Consider the following 21,523-nt stretch of genomic DNA (forward strand, 5'->3'; position numbering starts at 1 on the left):
TGAAAGTGACTGACAGGAGCCGGCTCCCCACCAATCCATCCCTTCGAGATGTGTCATTTCTCTTGTGATTTCCCAATATGCATATTTTTTTCTTGTTGGCTTTAAATTAGTCGAGTATAAAAAAGGTTAAAATTGTTTTGTACTTTATCATTTGTTTCCTGCCTTTTTCAGGGATAATGTGTTTTTTTTTATAACAAATATAAAGTTGATTCCTATATTTCATAGTTTGCTGTTGCACTGAAGTCACTATTTTTAATGAACATGTTGTTTTTAGTTTTTAAGAGATCCTTGGTTACTTGATATGAAATTTGCTCAGTACAGTCACATTTATTTGAATAGCTCTTAATCATAAAATGTCTCAAAAAACGACATTGGCCACAATAACACCCTCCCCCGATCTGAAACTGGCATGCGGGCAAGGAAAAACTCAAAAATCTCAGCATCAGGAAGATAAGAAACCTTGAGAAGGGGCCACAAAAGCGGTTGCCCCCCTCCCTGGATGACCAAATTTTGCATTGGGTAACAATACACAAAATGTGGTCAACATCAACTATTAACATGTGTAATTTATAAAATTGTTCAAAAAGTTCACAAAGTCCATGACAGTTTAGCATCTCAGCTGGCTGGTCGATGCAGATCAAAAAGTTCAAAAATTCAAAAGACTTAAAAGTTCAATTAAAATGAAAGAAGGCCTCCATGTTGCCAACTTGATACCTGATTGGCTAAACCAACACCTTTATTGAACACAGATGAAGGCCTTCAAAAGTCTTTGTGAAGGCCTCAAGGTAGATTTCTGACACTGGCAACAAGTAATGGCTGAAATGGGATTGTTAAATGCTTAAATATGAAAGCACACATTTGGAAGCAGCGCAACCAGAGGGGAAACAATGAAAGGAAGCTGACAATTTGGAATTGTTTAATACGTAATCAACATCACATGATTCAGATACTTTTTAGGCCAGCAGAGAAGGCCTGGCAGGCTCTGACGAACCACCGCTGGTAAAACGGGATTCCTGAAGGCATGTGTACAGACTTACCAACATTTGCCTTACGAAAAACAGTAGATACGAACTTTTTTTCCGGACATTGCTGTAAAACTTTTTCCGAGTAAAGGACATGACTGACGTACTTCTTTCCGCCGCGTGGCGCTGTGAGAGGTGAACCAGCATCCACACCATAGGAAAAATCTGGCTTCCTCTTCCTGGTTCATGTGTTAACATTCTATATTGTGTCTCCAGCGCGCTAAGAACTTTGAGACACTTTATTTTTTAATATCTTGTCATCCATTCAATACGGTTGGTGTAAAATGTAAAAGAGGTGGTGAGCCGTTCAATTTGAAATGAAAGTGGATTAAGAAAGCTTGATGCGGTTGAGAAAATGGTTGGATGGCTTTTTTTCGGCCATTTTCTACCACGGAGGAGGATGTCGCCTAACTCTTGAAACTCATCTTCCAAAAGTAAGTTAAACTTCACTTTATCTTTTTGGTCACTTCAAACATACTTATACAAACCTTAAACATAGAAAATATAGCACTGAAGCAACTTACCATCAAATTCAACTTACGAACGATCGTCCGGAATCTCATTCGTAAGTGGGGCAGCGTCACCTTTTTGTATGCATTCAAATCGTATAAACATTCAATGTTAACGTGTTAAATTGCGTGGCGGGCTAATTTACACAAGAGTGGGTGTTTAGCGTTAGCTCATTTGCACCCACACATTTTTTGCCACCGTTTGCGTCTGCGATTCGCCGTCTACTCAGGTTAAGTTCTCTCGGTGGTTCAAATGAGGAACTTGACATTTGTTTGATTGTATTATTAGTGGGAGGAACGTTAATGTTGGGGAAACATTTATCGGTGTGGAATGTGCAGTGCAGGGGTCTCCAACCTATTTCAAGCGCCGAGCTACTTTTTGCTACTCATTACTGAAGACGGCACGCATTTCTAAAATGGCTAATTCTCCTGTACTACTTATTAAGAAGAAAGAGAAGAGAAAAGAAGAAAAAAGGGTTTTTTTGTGGTTGAGTTCAAAATAACCCTACATCCTACTTATCTCTCTTTCGTCCTTTCTCTCATTTTCTCTCTCTCTCACGTCCACTCACTTTCTTTATCGCTCTCTCTCGCTCTCTCATATCCATTCTCTCTTATCTCTCTTTCTCTTTCTTTTTTATTTGTCTTTCACCCTAGTCTTTCTCTCTCATTTACTTTCAGTCCCTCTCGTTTTTTTCTCTTTCTTTTCTCTTTATATCCTTATTTTCTTTCTCTTTCTTGCTTTCTCTAATTTTCTCTCTCTCTTTCTCTCTCTCTTTCACTCTTCTTCCTCTCTCTTTTCTGTTTCTATTTATTTTGTTTATTTTTTCTCTACTTATTTCTTCCTTTCTTTTTCTTTCTCTTTTACCCTATTCTTTGTCTGTCTCTTTCTCTCAGTCTTTCCTTTACCTTTTCTCTTGCCCTCTTTCATTTTTTTCTTTTTCTTCCTTTCTCCAATCTCTCTCTCTCTTTCTCTCTCTCTCTTTCTCTGTCTCTCTCTTTCTCTCTCTCTCTTTCTCTCTCTCTCTAATCTCTGTCCCTCTGTCTCTCTGTCTCCCCGTCTCTCTCTCTCTCTCTTTCTCTGTCTCTCTCTTTCTCTCTCTCTCTCTCTCTCTCTCTCTCTCTCTCTCTCTCTCTCTCTCTCTCTCTCTCTCTCTCTAATCTCTGTCCCTCTGTCTCTCTGTCTCCCCGTCTCTCTCTCTCTCTCTCTCTCTCTGTCTCTCTGTCTCCCTCTCTCTCTCTTTCTCTCTCTCTCGTCTCTTATTTCTCTTTCTGTCTTTTTGTTCCTCCCCTTTCTTTCTCCCTTCGCTTTTGCTCATTCTTTTTCCCTTTCTTTTTTCTCTTTCTCTTTCACCCTATTCTTTCTCTTTCTCATTTTCTCTCAGTTTTTCTTGGTTCTTCTCTTCTCTCTGTCAATCTCTTTTCTTCTTTCTCTCTTTTTCTTTCGTTCCGTCTTTTTTTCTCTTTTTCTTCTTTCTACTTAGTGAGTAGTACATTATAATTGATTATTTTAGAAATGCAAACCAAACTATGTGCCCTCTTCACTAATAATTAGCAAAAAGTGGCTTGGGGCTTGAAAAAGGTTGAAGACCCCCGTGCTAAAGGAAGGTCAAATCCTTTTTAGGACACATTTCTGTTTTCCAATAACGTGATGACGACAAAATATAATCGGAAGAAAAACACACATGCCTAAGTGCACTTCTTAAAACACTGCTCAATATAAAAAGATGAGACCATCACACTCGTTTATAAAAAAAGAAAGGTTTAATCCTCTCATCTGGTTTTCCGGGAAACGTCCTCTAAGTACCTCTGGGGAAACAGCCGCCCACTGCCACAGCCGCGGGCCATCCCTCATAAACGTTGCTCGTCTCGTCGTTAGCAGCCCTCTGACAGATGATCGATTGGGAAGAACGTCATTTGGCAGAATTTCACCATTACGTGTGCATTAGAGCAGGGGTCGGGAACCTATGGCTCGGTAGCCATATACGGCTCTTTTCATGAGTACGTAAATAAAATGTAACTATTGCTCATCTCTCTGTGGCGTTCCAAAGTCAAGCAATTTCATCCCGATTTTGGTCCATATAAAGCCGAAGCAACTTAATGCAGAAGTTCGATAAGAAACCTTTTAAACTGATAAATAAAAACGCTGGCAAACGACTTTGATTGGGTGAGCAGTACAGGTGGGCGGATCCCTGCACACGGCGCAAGGCACTTCCTTCTCTCTCGCTCAGTGCAGTCTACACGGAAAGTGAATATGACGATATGCTTATTGTTTGCAATAATTGGTGTCATTTTTACAAAAGAACTTTGCATGCACATTGTTTTGAAACCGTTATTAATGACAAATTTCATGGAAAAAAATTGCCTCAACATTCTTAACTGAAGGTGGAAGACAAATTGTAAATGGCATATTTACATTGATTTGGGACACAGGATTTGGCATTATTATAATTTCAGACATTTGATTAAATCATCAAATGACAAACAGTGAAATAAAATGTGCTGAAGAATTAGCTTTTGTCTAGAGAGTGTGTTTGGCAGTTTTTTCAATTTTGTCTGAAAATATATGATGTGGCTCTGTCAATTTCTTTTTAAAATTTCGTTTTGCTTTTAATGGCTCTTTGGGTCAAAAAGGTTCCTGACCCCTGCATTAGAGGTAAGATCTTGAGCCCGGCCGGGCATGACCGGAACCCGCTCCGAAGGGTTCGTTAAAATTTAAATCAATAAGTCAAGCCGGTCGGGTTTCTCTCAACAGGTTTTTTCCCCCTCCTTCGAGGGGGGATCTACACAGCATGCACTTACTTTTACTCAAGTAATAGATAAAGAAAATGCTTAAAATGAAGAAAAAAAAACATCTAGTAAATTGGTACCTTTTCATTAGAGCTTAATTCATTCCAGGGTTACACTTGTAATTACCGATAAAAAAATCTTCAAAACTAATTGTACTAATTGCTCCCGTCCATCCAAGAGCATACAAGTGAACCACAAATAGCTTTAAAACATACCTGTCAACCTGTACGTTTTTGCCGTACAAAGTACGTTTATTATGCATTTCAAGACGTGTACGACATACAAGAAAATCTCTACGCAAAAACGCAAATTTGTCATTTATGGGTACCATCCGGTATACACAGACTATCACCAAACGGCAAATCAATCAAGTCAAACGTGTTCGAGTTGTGTAGTGAAAGGAAGTCCGTCTCTTTTTAGAGAACCGGATTTTTCGGCTCAACCCATTAGAGCACAGGTGTCTAACAGGCGCCCTGCGGGCCAGATCAGGCCTGCTAAGGGATTGACTCCGGCCTGCGAGACAACACTCAGAGAAGCGCAAGAGAAAAACAAGCCGCAGGTTGAAATATGTCAACTTGATGTTGCCAAAGCCAGGTGCCTCTCACAAAGACACTGTACTTGTATGTATTTCTCTCTCTCTCTCTCTCTCTCTCTCACTCTCTCTCTCTCTCTCTCTCTCTCTCTCTCTCTCTCTCTCTCTCTCTCTCTCTCTCTCTCTCTCTCTTTCTTTTCCACCCCTTTTCTCCCACTCTGTCTCTGTCTCTTTCACTCTCTGTGTCTTTTAACCTCTTTTGCTCTAACTTCCTTTTTTCTCTTTCTCTCTTTTCTCTTTCTCTCTTCATACCCTTCGCGCTTTCTTTTCTCTTTTCTCTCCTTCTGTCTTTCTATTTCTCTTTGGATTTCTTTCTTCCTCTCCCTTTCTTTTCCCCCTCTCTCACAGCTTTTTATCTTTTGTTTCTCATGCTCTCTGCCTCTCTCTCTTTTTTTTCTTTGTCCCTCTCCTTTTCCCTCCCTCTTTCTCTTATTTCTTTATCTCTTTTTCTTTCTCTTTAATCTACTAGTCCGCCCCCCAACCGAATGTTTGTTCTATCGTGTGGCCCCAGAGTTAAAATTAGTTTGACACCCCTGCATTAGAGCGAGCCGGCTCTCAAACGGCTCACTTTCTTTGATGCATTGTATTACGAATTATGATGCTGTATAAAGAAGTTAAGAAAAAAAGGAAGTATAGAAGGAGAAAATGAAAAAAAGACAGGTTTGTGGTTATCAATTTCATGAGTATATTACCAACAATAATTTAATGCAGAAAATGGATTCATAATTTGAATAAGAAAATGTATTATTCTACTTATTATATTTTATATATATGTCTTTTTTCCTTCTACAGTGAACGTCCAAGCTACTTAATATTTGAACTTTTTTTTATAATAAACCTCATTTATGTCGAGCAACTCAGGATCTCACAACAAAATGTTAATTAACAATATATATGATATAATGAAACACATGTACAATATAACATGTTAAACTACATAAATAAACACGTTCGAAAAAAAAATATGTTGTAAGATTATTTTGTAAGGGCATGGAGCCCTGGAGCGCGACAGGTATGTTAAAACATCTCTTCCTGATCACTATATACCCTTTCAAGTAGTAAAGATACATAAAGAAATACAGTAATAACATAAAGAAAATGATCTTAGAGATCTTAGAGAAAGGAAAATCAAAGTTTGTTATGAGCGCTGGTAAATGTGTGCGCTGCTGCAGAGGAAAGTGGGGGCGGTTGAATAAAAGGAGATATGGAGATCGCATACGAGTCAATTTAATTGAAAGTTTTCTCCCTATTTTGTACGTATTTTTTATCATTTCACATTTTGTACATGGTCTAATCGTTGTTTATACAAAAAAGACTTTAAAAAGACTCTATTTTCGGTCACTGGTAGACAACGTCATTGTAAATTGCTAGTATTGTCGCGATATTCTACCATAGTCTGTCTGGCTGTGAGTAAATAGGTGCCCTGTTGTCTTTTGTAAGGTTTATAGCTTTATAAGGAGGATTGACAATTATTAATAAGGGGAGCAGTCGGCAGAGGTTGATAAGAATGAGACCGAGAAACTGTGACTCAAAATTGAGGTTACTGTAACTATAACTGAATGTACACACAGATAATTTATGACAGAACAATTTCAATTTTTTCTGTGTACTTGTAGTAGTTTGAATGTGCAAACTGGTCTTGCCGATGCTGGCGCTAAGCTGTCTCGAGCGGTCACTTAGGGTAGCCTCTTTGACTGCTCATGTACTGGATTTTTCTTCGTATAGCGAGGAAGGGTTTCATTAAAAAAACTCATAAACACACGCTCCCCTACTTACGACTATTTGACTTACGTAAAACGGTAGATACGATTTTTCTGGGTATGTCGAAAAATATCCGGACATTGCTGCAAGTTAGATTTTGTATTGTGTGCACCTTTTTCCGAGTACAGGACATGACTGTAATACTTCTTTCCGCCGCTACTGGCGTGTGGCGCTGTGAGAGCTCACCCGGCATCCACACCAAAGAAGAAATCAGGCTTCTACTTCTTAGTTTATGTGTCAACATACTATATTTTATCTCCAGCGCGCTTTGACATTTTTATTGTTTAATATATTGTGCATACATTCAATATGGTTGGTGTAAAGTGTAAAGGAGAGGCGAGCCGTTTCATTTGAAATGAAAGTGGAATAAGAAAGCTTGATGCGGTTGAGAAAATGGTTGGATCGCTTTTTTTCAGCCATTTTCTACCACGGAGGAGGAAGTCACTTAACTCTTGAAGCTCATCTTCCAAAAGTAACTTAAACTTAACTTTATCTGGATGGAGCATATTATTTTATTATTTTTTTGGAGGTACAAAATAATACAGGCTACTTATACAAGAGTAAACATACTTATATAAACCTTCACCATACAAAATATAGCACTGAAGCAACTTACGAACAAATTCAACTTACGAATAATCGTCCGTTCGTAAGTAGGGCAGCGTCTGTACCGAAATTCTCGAGTTAAGAAGTACCACAGTATATTGAAGGATTACAAAAAAAAAATCACATTTTTGAACTATGTGTCTTAAGACGTCAAACTTTGGCCAGCCCATTAGACTGTTTTGGGTTTTTAATAACTAAAAACCACAAGTCCCCTATTAAAAAGCACAGAATGACAGTCCCTTCTTCTGCCTATTGATGCAAATGTGTGTGTGCAGAGGATGTCACTGACCTTCTCAAAAGAGCTTCTGTCGGCCGTCCTGCTTCTTCCTACAAACACCCAGTTGTCACGGTAACTTACAGACTCGATCAAAGCGCTTCCCATCCTGACAAAAATCTCCCTCATTTCTTCTGTCATTCTGTCGCCGAGAAGTGAATAAAAGGCAGAACGTTTTTTTTTCTTCGGGCGGATCAGGAAATCGTTTTAGCGGACGAGCATCTCCGGAATGGACCTACTTTGTTGTTACGTCGTCAAAGGAGGCCGCAATGACAATCTCTCCTGGTTTAATCTCTTTCAGGTACGCCAAGATGTCCTCTGGGACTATATCGGTTGCAGGAGTGGTATTGCATTGGAAAAAAAAAAAAAGAATGGAAAAAGAATGCTTCCTTACCGCCGTCAATCATATTGAGATAGCCGTATCTGTCCACGGTGCCTTTGTCACCTGAGATGAAAGGAAGTTTAAGCACATGCACATGACCACATCCCTTTTTGTTGGCCCAATTAAAATTTACTATGCATGCACGAAAATTTTCCAATGATAACTCTGAAAATCCTTCAGGATACCGATACTGGTAACTGGTCGCTTTTATTATTATGTTTTTGCATGCACTGTTTGGGAAAATTGTAAACATGAAGCTTGAGACTTATTGCAAGAATGGGCAAAACTGCCTAAAGATAGGTGTGCTAAACTTGTGGGATCATATTCAAAAAGACTTGAGGCTGTATTTGCTGCCAAAGGTGGATCAACAAAGTATTAAGCAAAGGCTGTGAATGTGTAAATTTCTTTCTATTTTTAATAAATTCAAAAAAAGTTAAAAAAAAAAAAACCTTTTTCACATTGTCATAATGGAGTATTTTGTGTAGAATTTTGAGATAAGAGATTAAATTAATACAATTTGGAATGAGGCTGTAACATAACAAAATGTGGAAAAAGTGAAACGCTGTATAATACAATTATTTTGATGTGTGTGGGAGCAGAACGGCCAGGCATCCTTTTCGTTTAAATTGTGATTATTTTAATCCAGTTTCTCTAAAATTTAGACTAATTTATTAGTTTCTCTTAAATGTATATTTTTTTATTACTGTCTCGCTCTAATTTGGATTATTTTATTACAGTTTGACTCTAAATCTAACTATTTGATTCCAGTTTCTCTCAATTTTATTCATTTTTTTGTATTCCTCTCTTGCTCTAATTTGGATTATTTTATATCTGTTTAGCTCCGATTCTTACTATTCTATTCCTGTTTCTCCCACATTAGGATTATTTTGATCGTGTTTATCTAAACTTTCAAGATATTCTATTCCAGTTTTTCTCAAATCCTTGATTTTACTTTATTCCTGTCTTGCTCCAAATTTGATCCTTTTATATATGTTTCGGTAAAATTCTTACTATTCTATTCCCGTTTCTCTCAAATTTGGATTCTTTTTATCCCATTTCTGTAATTCCAGTTTCTCTCAAATTCATTAAATTCATTCATTAATTTTTTTTTCTTGTCTTGTTTTAATTTGGATTCTTTTATTTCTGTTTCACTCCAAATCATTATATTTTATTCCAGTTCCTCTCAAATTTTGATTATTTTTTTTCCCTGTATCCCGCCAATTTGTATTGTTTTATTTCCTTTTCACTCCAAATCTTACAACTCCATTGCCGTCTCTCTCAAATTTGGATTATTTTTTTATCCTGTTTTTCTAAAATTCAGGCTAATTTTTTCCAGTTTTTGTCAAATTCAGATTTTTTTATTTCCAGTGTCGCTCCAATTTGGGTTTTTCTACATTTGTTTTGCTCCAATTCTAATAATTTTATTCCCGTTTTACTAAAATTTAGATCATTTATACCGGGTGTCTCTTAAATTCAGGCTATTTTATTCATGCTTCCCTCAAATTCTATTTTTCATTCCTGTTTTCCTCAAATTTCATTTTTTTTAAACCTTTCTCACTCAAATTCAGATTATTTTATTCCTGTTTCTTTTGAATTCTTATTTTTTCTTTGTTTCCTTCAATTTCTGATTTTTTTTTATCCCCATTTTCTCTCAAATAATCATGCATCTCTAAAATGTACATTTGCGATTCATTTCTCAGCTAGTTCTATGCATCAAAAACTGTCAAAGACAAAGAGGCAGAAATCGCGGAGCAAAAACATATACCGGTATATCAGCCACATCAAAATTCAACATCAGTAGGGCTTTGCCCAAACCGATGGAAAAAGAAAAACTAAGAGGACTGATTTCGAATTGAGCCCAGTGTGACCCTGACGAGACGATTCTGCATATCAATTTCAACCTCTTTTAAAGCCCTGGCATCACTAGCATTGTAAAATCAGCCAACGTGGAGATTGTTTTTGCAGCCAAGGAAGGAGTTGAATCGAGGACACTTTCCTTGTTTCGGTTGCTTAAAGTGAATCAATTCCAGGGACACTCGATAATGTTCCTTTTTTTTTCTAAGAACCAAAGTACTCTTTCCCCCACCGTTTAAATAAAAAAAGAGATAAAACATTAACAAAAACCATTCAAGTCACGTTGGCAAAAGTCAAGTCGAGTCAAGTCATGTTTATTTGTATACCCCTTATTGACAAGGAGTCTCAAAGGGCTACACAAACCACCAACTGCAAACTACAGACTGTTATTACACCATCCCCTGATCTAAAACCTACCACAGGGCAAGGAAAAACTCAAAAACCTTAACATGAGGAAAATGAAGAAACCTTGAGAAGGGACGGCACATGAGGTCATCCCTCTTCCAGGATGACCAGGCTGCAACGGATGTTGCATTGACAAACAATAAAAATAAAAATAATTAAGGTATAATATAAAATAAAAAAAATAAAAGGATGAACTGGTTGCAGTGGATGTAGCATTAACAATACTATCTACCTGGTCATATTGCACGAGAGGGGTGACCGACAGCAAGACAAACACATACACACAAAAAAAAAAAATGAAATAAAAGAGAGAAAAGTAGCAAAAAAATGAACACACAAAAAACTTTTGGGACCATGTCCTGTCGTGATTGCCTAGGTGAAGTCACCTGGGGCAATCGTTTGGCGCGCTGGAGCGCACTCCCTGATTGGCTGACGTTCCAGCCAGAGATGGACGTTGGATCGTACATTTTGTATCCCTGTATGCTTCTCCAGACTACAAAGTACCTACGACTCCTTTTGCCTGATTCATGCCTGCCTTCCGTTTTTGACCTGTTTCCGTCCCACGTTTTTCGACCTGCTCTCCCGCCCTGGCCATCGACTTACTTGCTAAGCTGTACCTTCCACTTACCTGTCACGGAGCTGCCATTCCGCCCAAAGAGGTTGATAACTGACAAGCGCCGGCGTCACAAGCCAGCTCCAACAACTCTTTCCAATAAAAACGCCTTTGAAACAAACGCTATTGGATCCGAGAGTCCGTCCTGGTTCATGACAATGGCCAATCCAAACAGGATGAAAAGTCATTCATTTTTTAATTCCCCAAAATTATGTTTGATGTGTTTTATAGTAATTCCTGATCGTTCAATATTCCTAAACCTTTGAAATGAATTTCATATATTGGTTCCTGAATCTTTAAAAAATGCATTTCTATAAATGAGAAATATTGTGTTTTAACTGAAAAAGTCTTGTGAACAACGAAAGGAGCTCAATTTCCTGATTTTATATTTGTTGCCTCAAACACATTATATATCTTGTCTAATGACCAGTTGACAGAGTACTACTCCCTAAAATTAAAATAGCACATTTATTTTGTGTTCTTTATGATCGGACAAACTATTAAATCAAGGTGTGCCAGACCAAAGTAATTTTTAACAATGAGGCTAGCTACACGTGGATTCAGCAGTTTTTTCCAACCAGAGTTTGAGCTCACGACCCCCCCCCCCCCACACACACACACACACACATGCCACATTCCATATAAATCTAAGTGATAAAAAGTTTATCTGCTAAGAATGTTTGAACTAATACAAACAAAATTGAAAGTACAAATATCAATAACTCAGTTATCAGCAGTGTTGGGAATAAAGTTAACGTTTCTGACGGTCAAAAGTGATGTGTTTCTCTGAATCAATTGAGACCAGACGTATTGGCGTGGGTGGGCATCATGGGTAATGTCGTTCTTGTGTTATTAAGCACATAACATCGCAAAGAGAGCGATCAGATCGTCACTTTATACTGTTTTATCGTTCACTTTTGGTGTAAACAAAATATTCGAAGTGCACAAGCCTCTTTCTACTTGACCAGTGTTTCAGGTTGAGAGTTTGATTTCTTTATTTTACACTGCAGTTTTCAACACTCTTTAGAGTGTTAAAATGTCTATTTTCGTTGTATGAAAATAAAGTAGCATATGTCTACTTGAGCAGTTGTCTGACTAGAGATTTTAATTCATTCAATAGAGCGGAACTCACTTTATATTGTTTCACAATTTGACATTTGCTGTGAACTAAATACTTGAAGTACAGTAGGACCAGATGTCTCAAGTTGTAAGAGTCAGATCTAATTTATTAAAGTCAATTTATATCGTTTACTGTCGATTCTTACTCTATGTTATTGTTTACGGTTGTTGCACTTCAAGTGTAGGATAAATATGTTGCTGGTAAGGTGGAATAAATATTAAAAGGTTCTATATCACAGCTACCTGTTTTTAATCTCTATTAAACTCGAATACTACTCAGAAAATTTCAAATTCTTTGACATGAAACATCTTTTTAAAGTACTGAAAATAAGTACTTTCCCTGGTAACTAGTTACTTTTAAAATAGAGTGATTTAGTTCCTATCTCTGTTAATTTATGGAAAAAGTACTGAGTAGCTGTAATTAATTACTTTATTGAAATATAGTGCCCAACACTTATCTGAAAAATATTTTTGAGTTTTTCCTTGCCCTCATGTAGGTTTTAGATCAGGGGATGGTGTCATAATAGTCTGTGGTTTGCAATAATCTGTGGTCTGTGCAGCCCTTTGATGTCATGATGACTCATTATATTCACCTGTGCCTGCTCGCTGCGGGCTTCCTGATTGGTTCCCCGTCCTACTTAGGCTCAATCCTTTCACTCGCCTGTTGTCAGTCCGTCAGCGAACCTCTGTTTCTACGAGGCAAGCACTTTGACTCTGACTCCCGTCGGTCACGCTTCTTGCACCCGTTTTCCACCCGTCCGTTCCTGATTTCCCCGTTTGTCTCCGGCTATAACTTGTTTTTTGACTCCCAACAATGTTTGCTCTCCCGTCCCGGCTTACAACCCATTTTTAATCCCGACTACGTTTTTGCTCTCCTGTCCCTGTTTTTTCCGTCTTCGACATCACGATCTCCCGCTCCGGAAGATCCACTTCCGCATTCGGAACACGTTACGATTCTGTTAGCGGCTTGCTTCCCGCGTCCAGCGAGCACTGGATCGCGGGCGCTGCCTTTCCTCTGTATTTCAATAAACTAGTAAGTAACGTTACGCATCTGGGTTCAAATTCCGTTCCGGTTGTGACACTTTGAGACTCTGTGATCAACAGTGTTACAAATAAAAATGACTTCACTTGACTTGACATCAAAGTGTATGTAATGAATAAATGTATTCAGAATTCTACTCACTATTTATAACAACGATGTTAAGGCCAGTTCCCACGTTGTTCAGTATGTGGCTCATGATACTGCGCATACAAAGAAGGGATTAAAGAAAGACATCCATTAAATAAAATGTTTCTTAAAAGTCGACTTACATTTTACCAGCAAAACAGATTTTGGGGCCGACAACATTTGCTTCTCCGCTCTGCACGTTGATTGCAAAATGATCGGGCGGACACCGTCTGGAGAGGTTGCACTCGGGTAAAGTTGTTACAGTATGATTATATTCTGGGGAAAAATGAGATTTCATCGTTTATTGTTAAAGAGGGGCTTTGTAATAATTGACCACTAGCTGTTGCAGTGTTTCAGACACCAGAAACGGAGACAGGACCCAGTTGCGTTCGTTTTTACTCAGTTTTATTGAGAAGGAGGAAAGGGCTTGCACCCACGATCCAGTGATCGTCGGTCACGGGTAACGGATCGCTTGGAACGGGGAAGTGGCACTTCCGTGGCGAGCGAAGGCAGTGTCGAAAGTAGAAGAACAGGTCGATGGCCGGGACGGTGGAGCAGAAACATAATCGAGTTCAGAAATGGGGTCGGCGCCGGGAATCAAACAGGAATCAGGACAGGATTGAGTCAGGGTCGAAAAGTGCTTGCCCAGCGTGGGGCTGAGGTTCGCACACAGACTGACAATGGGTGACAGGAAGACGGGGGTTTGAAAAGAGATAAGCAGCCAATCGGTGTCCGAGGCACCAAAGGAGCTGACTCAGGTGCCTCGCATCAATAATCATGACACGGTGGTTCTCAAATAGTGGGGGTGAGGCTTTTTACCGTTTTTTTTTTTTTTAATTTCTAAAGAATCAAGTGCAATTGCACCTCCTGTACACTAAGGAGCAGGGTCGCTTTTATTGGCAGTGTTTTGTTTACATTTATCACAGAGTATAAGCGTCGAGTATGAAGTGTAGATACGAAGGATCCTCCAAAAAATAATCAACCCAGATGAGGAGACAGACTTCTTGGAGGGGCGGGACGCGAGAGGATTTCTTCTACCAAGGGGGTCGTGACAGAAAACAATCGAGAAACACTGCTGTACTGTGTAGTGCAACAAAAAACGAGTGCTACAAAGCACAAGAATGAGTACGAACTACCAAGTCTCAAAGTGACCAAACCGCACAATTTTTTTTGTAGTTTTTTGCCCAGCCTTTTTGAGTTTTTGTTTTTCTTTTTGGGGTACCCATAGCAGCAAGATGGCGGACAATCAATTCAGCTACCTCTAGGTGAGACTCATCTTTTGTAATATTAATACACATTTCTCGACCTACCATTGTTTAAACAATTGCACAAATAAACGATAAATGTGAATTTCACTTCGGGGATGAATAATTGGATCTATCTATCTATCTATCTATCTATCTATCTATCTATCTATCTATCTATCTATCTATCTATCTATCTATCTATCTATCTATCTATCTATCTATCTATCTATCTATCTATCCATCTATCTATCTATCTATCTATCTATCTATCTATCTATCTGTCTGTCTGTCTGTCTGTCTGTCTGTCTGTCTGTCTGTCTGTCTGTCTGTCTGTCTGTCTGTCTGTCTGTCTGTCTGTCTAAAACTAGTTCAAATATATTAAAAAAGGACAATGGTTCAAGTCTGCTTACTTGGTTGGGATTTTACTTTGACTGGTACTGCACTTTTCATTCCTGGAACAGAAAGAAGAGAAGACTTGTCAACCGAGGGCTTGATTAAAATTAAATTAAAATTTTAAAAATTGTCAATTTGAACTTATGGTATCAAAAAAAGGAATTAAAGTATCATTGTGTACTATGTATGCGCTCCTCATGGCGAAAAACGTAATTCATAAAAATAAAAACAACATTCATTTGATTCATAAGCAACACTGTGACGTGAACTATCCTATCGGCATTTACTTTACTTTATTTGATGTAACCTAAACTTCACCTTGAGGGAGCAGACATAATTTTCGGCCATCTCACTGCTACGAGTGACCTTGTGAAAAGCTGAGCAAAAGTAGATTGGATTGGTCACTTCGGTTTGTATTCTTCCTTGTGCATCATAGCTCACGCTTTCGGTTGCACTACAGCGACATCTAGAGGTGAAAAATTACACATGGTTTCTTTAAGACTTTAACTTTATTTACTCAAAGTCATGTCAAGTCAGTTCATGTTTATTTGTGACACCCTTAATCACAAGGAGTCTCAAAGGGCTACACAGACAACAGACTTTTACTTAGTACAGACTTGTATTACACCATACCCTGATCTAAAACATACATGAGGGAAAGGAAAAACTCAAAAACCTCAGCATGAGGAAAATGAAGAAACCTTGAGAAGGAACCGTACATGAGGTAATCTCCAAAGTTGATGGTAAATAAATGTAACAAGTATAAATGAATTCAACGCAAGGGGTCGTAGTCATGTTTTGCAATCAAGAAGACACACTATATCGCAAAATTTGAAAGCTTGCTTTCATATTTTCTCACATAAGCAGGGATTAAGTGTCAATAAAAGACTGGGCAAGCTGGATACACCATCAATGGTTTAAAGAATTACCTAAACATGTCCGCCCTGTCATATATGTTGCTCTTGCTTGCTTTTCTAAATGCACAAAAAATATGAAATTAAGTTCCAATGGCAATTCTCAGCTTTAAAGGAACAGTATGTATTATTTAGAACTTTCTAGTGGTAAAAAATACATAACAATAATAGTTATTTAAATAATAAATAGAAATACATGAACTATCATATAAATGTGTGATGGTTGCCATGGCGCCCAATTGGCCCCCGCCGTGTGGCGCCAGCTTCTGTCACGGTTGCCATGGCGCCCAATTGGCCAAGCCCGTGGGCGCCAGCTTCAGCTTGTTGACCGATTGGCTCCCTGTCAGTATTTAAACTGTCCTGTCAGTCCCCTTTTGTTGGTCCGTCTGCGAATCTCCATTTTTACATGGCTAGCCCTTTTTCGCCTGTCCTGTGTTTTTGCTCCTGTTTTTCTCCCACTACGATCTGTTCTAAGATAGACCACGTCTGCTCTCCCGTCCCGAATTACGACCTGTTTTGATCTCGACCTCGTCTGTTCTCCCACCCCGAATAACGATCCGTTTTTGATCACGACCATGTCTACTCTCCTCTCCTGGCTTTGGACTTTTTTCTGTTCCCGCCACCGCCACGGAAGTCCCACTTCCGCGTCTGAGCAACCTACTCCCCGCGACCAGCGAGCCCTGGATGGTGTGCGCGCTCTTTTCCTTTCTTCCCAATAAAACTGTGAATAACGTTACACGAGTGGGTCCTGTCTTCGTTCTGGCCCTGACAAAATGTGCATTTTTGAAATACTCATTGGTTGAGAAATTTACATTTATTTGACATAAAATGAGCCTCACCTAGAGGAAACTGACATAATTATCTGCTATCCGGTTGCTATTCGAAAAAAGAAAATGCTCAAAAAATGGTGTTGTTTGGCCACTTTGAGACTCTCTAGTTTATATTCTTCTTTGAGCTTTTTAGCACTTGTTTTTGGTTCCACTGCACCATGTAGCGACATCTAGTGGTCAATAAGATACACTCTTCTTTTAATGAAATCACAAAGAACCTTAAAGCAGAGGTTTCAAAGTCAAACGGATGGAGGTCCGAATAATAAATTTGACTACAGGCCTGAAGGACTGTTGGCAAATTTTCCAATGTAGCATTTAGTCCAATGAAGCTAATTGCAGAAATATATTAAATTATAATCCGATAAATACAGCAATTTTTTTCTTACGGCTCTGTCAGTAACAAAAGGCAAAACAAGACAAATTTCCATCATGTGAAAATCCCTATAGCATGAAGATTAAATAAAAGAATCTGCTAACGCTAATTGTCGCAGCTAACGAGACCTGAAGCTTGTGAGAGTGTCTGATATATCGGCTGTTAAATTAATGCGTGTTTAGAACAATTTTCCATCATCGTCTCAACTGAAATAATGGTTTAAAAATAGAATTGGATTGAAATACAATAGAGCAGCACGGCGGCGCAGTGGATAGCGCATGTGCGGCACAGTTCATGTCTTGGGAACCTCCTGCATGGGTTCAAATCTGAGCGGAGTTTGTATGTTCTCCCCGTGCTTGTGTGGGTTTCCTCCGGGCACTCCAGTTTCCTCCCACATTCCAAAAACATGCATTTCAGGTGGATTGGCCAGTCCAAATTGTCCCTAGGTGTGAATGAGCGAGTGAGTTGTGAGGGTGTCCCCTGCCCACTGCCCGATGATTGCTGGGATGGGCTCCAGCAACCCCGCGACCCTACTGAAGATAAGCGGTGTAGCTAATGAGATGAGATGAAATCAATGAAATGCAAAATTGTATTAACCACAAAGACTTTTTAATGGAAAGTTATCGTATAGTGAACAAAAAATACTCGAGGATTTATGATACAATAATGTATCAAGATCATGACAGGGGCCGGAAAACCTCACGATCCACATTTGGTGCCCTGGGTCTTGACTTTGATATATGTGCCTTCGAGCACTGGTTTTCAACTGGTCTGACTTCGGGACCCATTATTCCGCCCTAATAACTAGCTGCGAGCCAGATCAAAAGAAATTCCACTTCTCAAATGGAAGGATTGTGCAGTTTAAAGAAAAGCTATTAGAATATATTCACCCCTTTTTTCATAAAAACAAAACAAAATAACCAGCAAAAAAGACTTCAAATACTGTACATACTCGCGTATAAGCCTACATCGCATATAAGCTGTCCCCTAAAACTGCTTTAAAATAACCACGTACTAAAATCAATTCTAAATATTGATAAAGTGTGGACCTAAAAACTGATAATTATTAAATTGAGTAGCTAATACTAGTAAAAAGCTAAACATGTACCTTCCAGGAGCAACTCAATCGTTGTTGTAACTGTTTTCCAATTTTCCATCCCCTTATCACTATCTGGGGCCTGTTTTTTTGGGCGGAACAAGGAAATAAAACCAACAAAATCAGAAGAAAATGAGATGTGGTCTCTTTCAAACATGCCGATTGATTGAAAAGATCGAGCAGGGCATCTACTGTTAAGGAGTGTAATTAACCCTTGGTTTTTTGGCGCCATTTTGCCGAGGCCAAGGCCTGTGACCCACTGAAAATAGGTCCGCCACCCACCAGTTGAAAAACTCTGACTTAGGGAGAAAAGTGAAAATCTCGAGCTCACCCAAAGAGTGTCTTGCTCGTAGTTGTATGCGTACGTAGTCGTGCGAGACGGCCCAGGCGACTACAAAGACAACAATTACAGCGACAACCAAAGCGACTGCCAACCGCAAAATGGACAGAACTCGGTATTAGTCATCTGACACTGCGGGCCGTGAACCGCGAATCACCGAACCGAACCTCACCGCGATGCTTCATGTCTCCGGCAAACGATCCTGTTCTCTTCCTGATGTATTATTTGCTGTCAGCGAGGCAGCTGCTCAGTGTCATGTCACATCATGGCTACGTATGCACGGGAAGGACCTTTGGATATGCAAGAGCGCTCGCCCTTGTGCCGGGATGCTGAGCAGGATGTGATACCGCGGGTAAACACACCCACTGAGAACAAAACCATCAAGTTCCTGACGCTCGTAATGTCGAATAGGGGACGGCGTCCGTTCGGTCACTGATACGGATCAAAGCAAACAGTCGTCTGAGCCTTCTAGGGATACTCCCTGATTTTAAATAAAACAAGACAAAGACACGTGTGACGTTGAGCATTGTCTTGGGATAGCCTCACTCGGAATGATCCAGGAAGTTATTTTCAAGAGAATTTCAGATGGTTGGTCGGTCGGTCGATTTCCCTTCAGTTTGTTGGTCCACGCCCCTTCCCTATGTGCTGTATTTTATTTATTTCTTGCAGCGTCTGACCAAAAATAGTTGTTAAATGTTATGGCAGGTGCCAAATGACCCCCTGCGTGATTTAGGGTTCTGATGACCAATGTTCCCTCTAATCTTCCACGGATCTGAGCGTTCACACAAAGTCGGTGAGCAACACTTGAAACAACAGTGAGCAACAGTAATCCCGAGTGTGGCAACTAAGCCATTATCAAACATGTCCAAAACTTGACATCAACTTACATTTTGCTGAGTTTCCGGCAATGCAAAAAAAAAAAATCACTTTTGAATGAATTGACTACCGTATTTTCCGCACTATAAGGCGCACCTAAAAGTCTTAATTTTTTTCAAAAGCTGACCATGCGCCTTATAACACAGTGCGCCTTATATATGGCTCAATATTAAATTTGCAAGGTCTCGCAACTTACTCAACAGCCGCCGACTCGATTTTACCCCGAACGTGGAGTAGTCCGCGGTGTATGCTGGGATTTATATACCGGCGTTTCATTGGCTAACCAATGTGTCAATCATCATTTGAATCAAACACTATTGGCTGAAGTTATTCGGAGCCTCGGATTGGCTAGATGGCCAAAACAAACCCTGCAATCGGCCGAGTTTAGCATTGGCGTAGCAAGTCTGCGGTGTATGCTGGGATTTATATACCGGCGTTTCATTGGCTAACCAATGTGTCAATCATCATTTGAATCGATCACTATTGGCTGAAGTTATTCGGAGCCTCGGATTGGCTAGATGGCCAAAACAAACCCTGCAATCGGCCCAGTTTAGCAATGGCGTAGCTAGCTTGCTAAAGTACGCCATAAAGAAACATGTTTTATTAGTCTGTATTTGTAAATATTCTACAGGTACTCTCCTGGATTTACTTCACTCACGGTTGTAAGAAGACCATGATTGCGTATCATTATTGAACGTGAGAACTTAGGTGAGTTATGCGGCTTTAAATTTTCCCGGTATCTTGTTTTAGAACGATCTTGATGTTGCTGTGATGAGTTGAGTGAATTAAACTCAATTCCAGGTGTTTATTGTAATATGCACAATAAAGTTGTGAGCGAAAAAGAAAATAGAAACATAGAAATGTTTGGCATTTCTTGAATCCCAAGACTTCAGCCTTCCGAATGACATTTGAAACGACGCATTTGAGTGACATCGTACAGACACCGCATCCGCACATGTCTACGACACGTATTTGCTTCTTTGCAAGCTTTGGTAATGTTAAGGGGGTAATCAGTTGGACTGAATCATCTGACTGTTTGGTCGACGTTTCCATTGTAGCGCCTTATAATCCGGTGCGCCTTATCTATGGAAGATATAGGACCAAAAACTATTTTTTGGGGGTCGCTCTATAACCCGGTGCGCCCTATAGTGCGGAAAATACGGTAATGTATTATTGCAAAGGTTGTACATCCTACAAACGTCATTTGTTTTTCATTCACAAGATTTTCATTTCTTTTTTTTTCCTGGTATCTTTTGTCGCATTTTGGGGGGCTTATTTGGTCGGTTGCACGATACACAACTGTATTTAATCACATTTTTTAGTGGAAGTACAATGTTGGCAACAAGATTGACTTGGTATAATTGGAAATTATTTGAATGCAACACAAACTTTTTCTTCTTTTTTCGTTTTTTTAAAATTCCTTTAGAAAATCTCATTGCGTTTATTTTTTCCTAGCTGTTACTTTTTTGTTCTCTATTTACTTTTTTTTTAACTTTGTTTCTTTCTTTTCTTTTTTTCTGCCTTTTTTGTGAATTTTTCCTTCTTTTTCTTTTCCTTTTGTTTCTTTTTTTTCCAGCTTTTCACTACTTTTTCATTTTGGTATTTTTTTCTTTTTTGTTCTATTCCCTCCCCTCCTTCCTTTAAGTCATTTTGTGCACAATTTTACAAAAGATCTGGTCGTGTAGGGATTAAAGAAGCCAAAACAACCTAAAGAGTCGTTTGGGACCCTAAAGAGACGGTTCTTTTTAGTGAGCCGAGCCGAAGAAGCCGGTTCTCGAAAAACTCTACTGACTTTACTCAACTTCGTCCTACTTCGACATTGACTTCAAAACATTCAGAACACAGCGTCAGGGCAACCAGTGTACCTTTACCTTCATGCACTGTAACTTTGACTTAATTCGCTTCTTCGAACCCTGATTTTTGTGAGCTGGCTAGATTTTCTTGTGCGCGGAAAAGCTCTGGATAGTGCGCAATTGCGCACACACGCAGCTTAGAGGGAACACTGCGCTGGCTAGATTTTCTTGTGTGCTGAGAATGTGCGTGAAGTGCGCGATTGCCCGGCTTTGAGGGAACATTGCTGATGACAGTAACTAGACAAAGGTTTTTGTATATCTTGTATCGTAGGTTAAATTTGACTTGAATGTGACTTAATTTCTAAAACTAGTTTAATCTTAACTACTTTATAAATCCCAAATTGTGCGTGTGTGTTTGTATGTGACATATATGCTCTGAAATGCCTGAAATTATTTTCTAAATAATAATAAAGTTGTAGTTTTGGCCCCCTGCGAGTGTCTTTAGCTGGGTTTTGTGTCAAGGAACCACAAATAAATAACAACATAATCAAAAAAACAATTTTGTATGG

The 21,523-nt window shown here is 39.2% G+C and overlaps 1 protein-coding gene across 1 annotated transcript; it reads right to left on the reverse strand.

Annotated features, from left to right (window-relative positions):
* Window positions 1-3,327: 3,327 nt before the first annotated feature.
* LOC148364018 (protein FAM3C-like) lies at window positions 3,328-18,545 on the reverse strand. Its single transcript, XM_088337155.1, has 9 exons — window positions 18,458-18,545; window positions 18,277-18,372; window positions 14,750-14,791; window positions 13,236-13,368; window positions 13,108-13,166; window positions 7,946-7,996; window positions 7,791-7,875; window positions 7,567-7,693; window positions 3,328-3,414 (listed from the first exon to the last, which is right to left on the reverse strand). Exons 1-9 carry the CDS (start codon window positions 18,468-18,470, stop codon window positions 3,328-3,330), a joined length of 693 nt encoding a protein of 230 aa, XP_088193281.1. The 5' UTR covers window positions 18,471-18,545.
* Window positions 18,546-21,523: the final 2,978 nt, after the last annotated feature.

This window comes from Urocampus carinirostris, chromosome 6 (genome assembly GCF_059441175.1).
Source record: "Urocampus carinirostris isolate Australia breed hairy pipefish chromosome 6, RoL_Ucar_1.0, whole genome shotgun sequence".
Classification (NCBI taxonomy): domain Eukaryota; kingdom Metazoa; phylum Chordata; class Actinopteri; order Syngnathiformes; family Syngnathidae; genus Urocampus; species Urocampus carinirostris.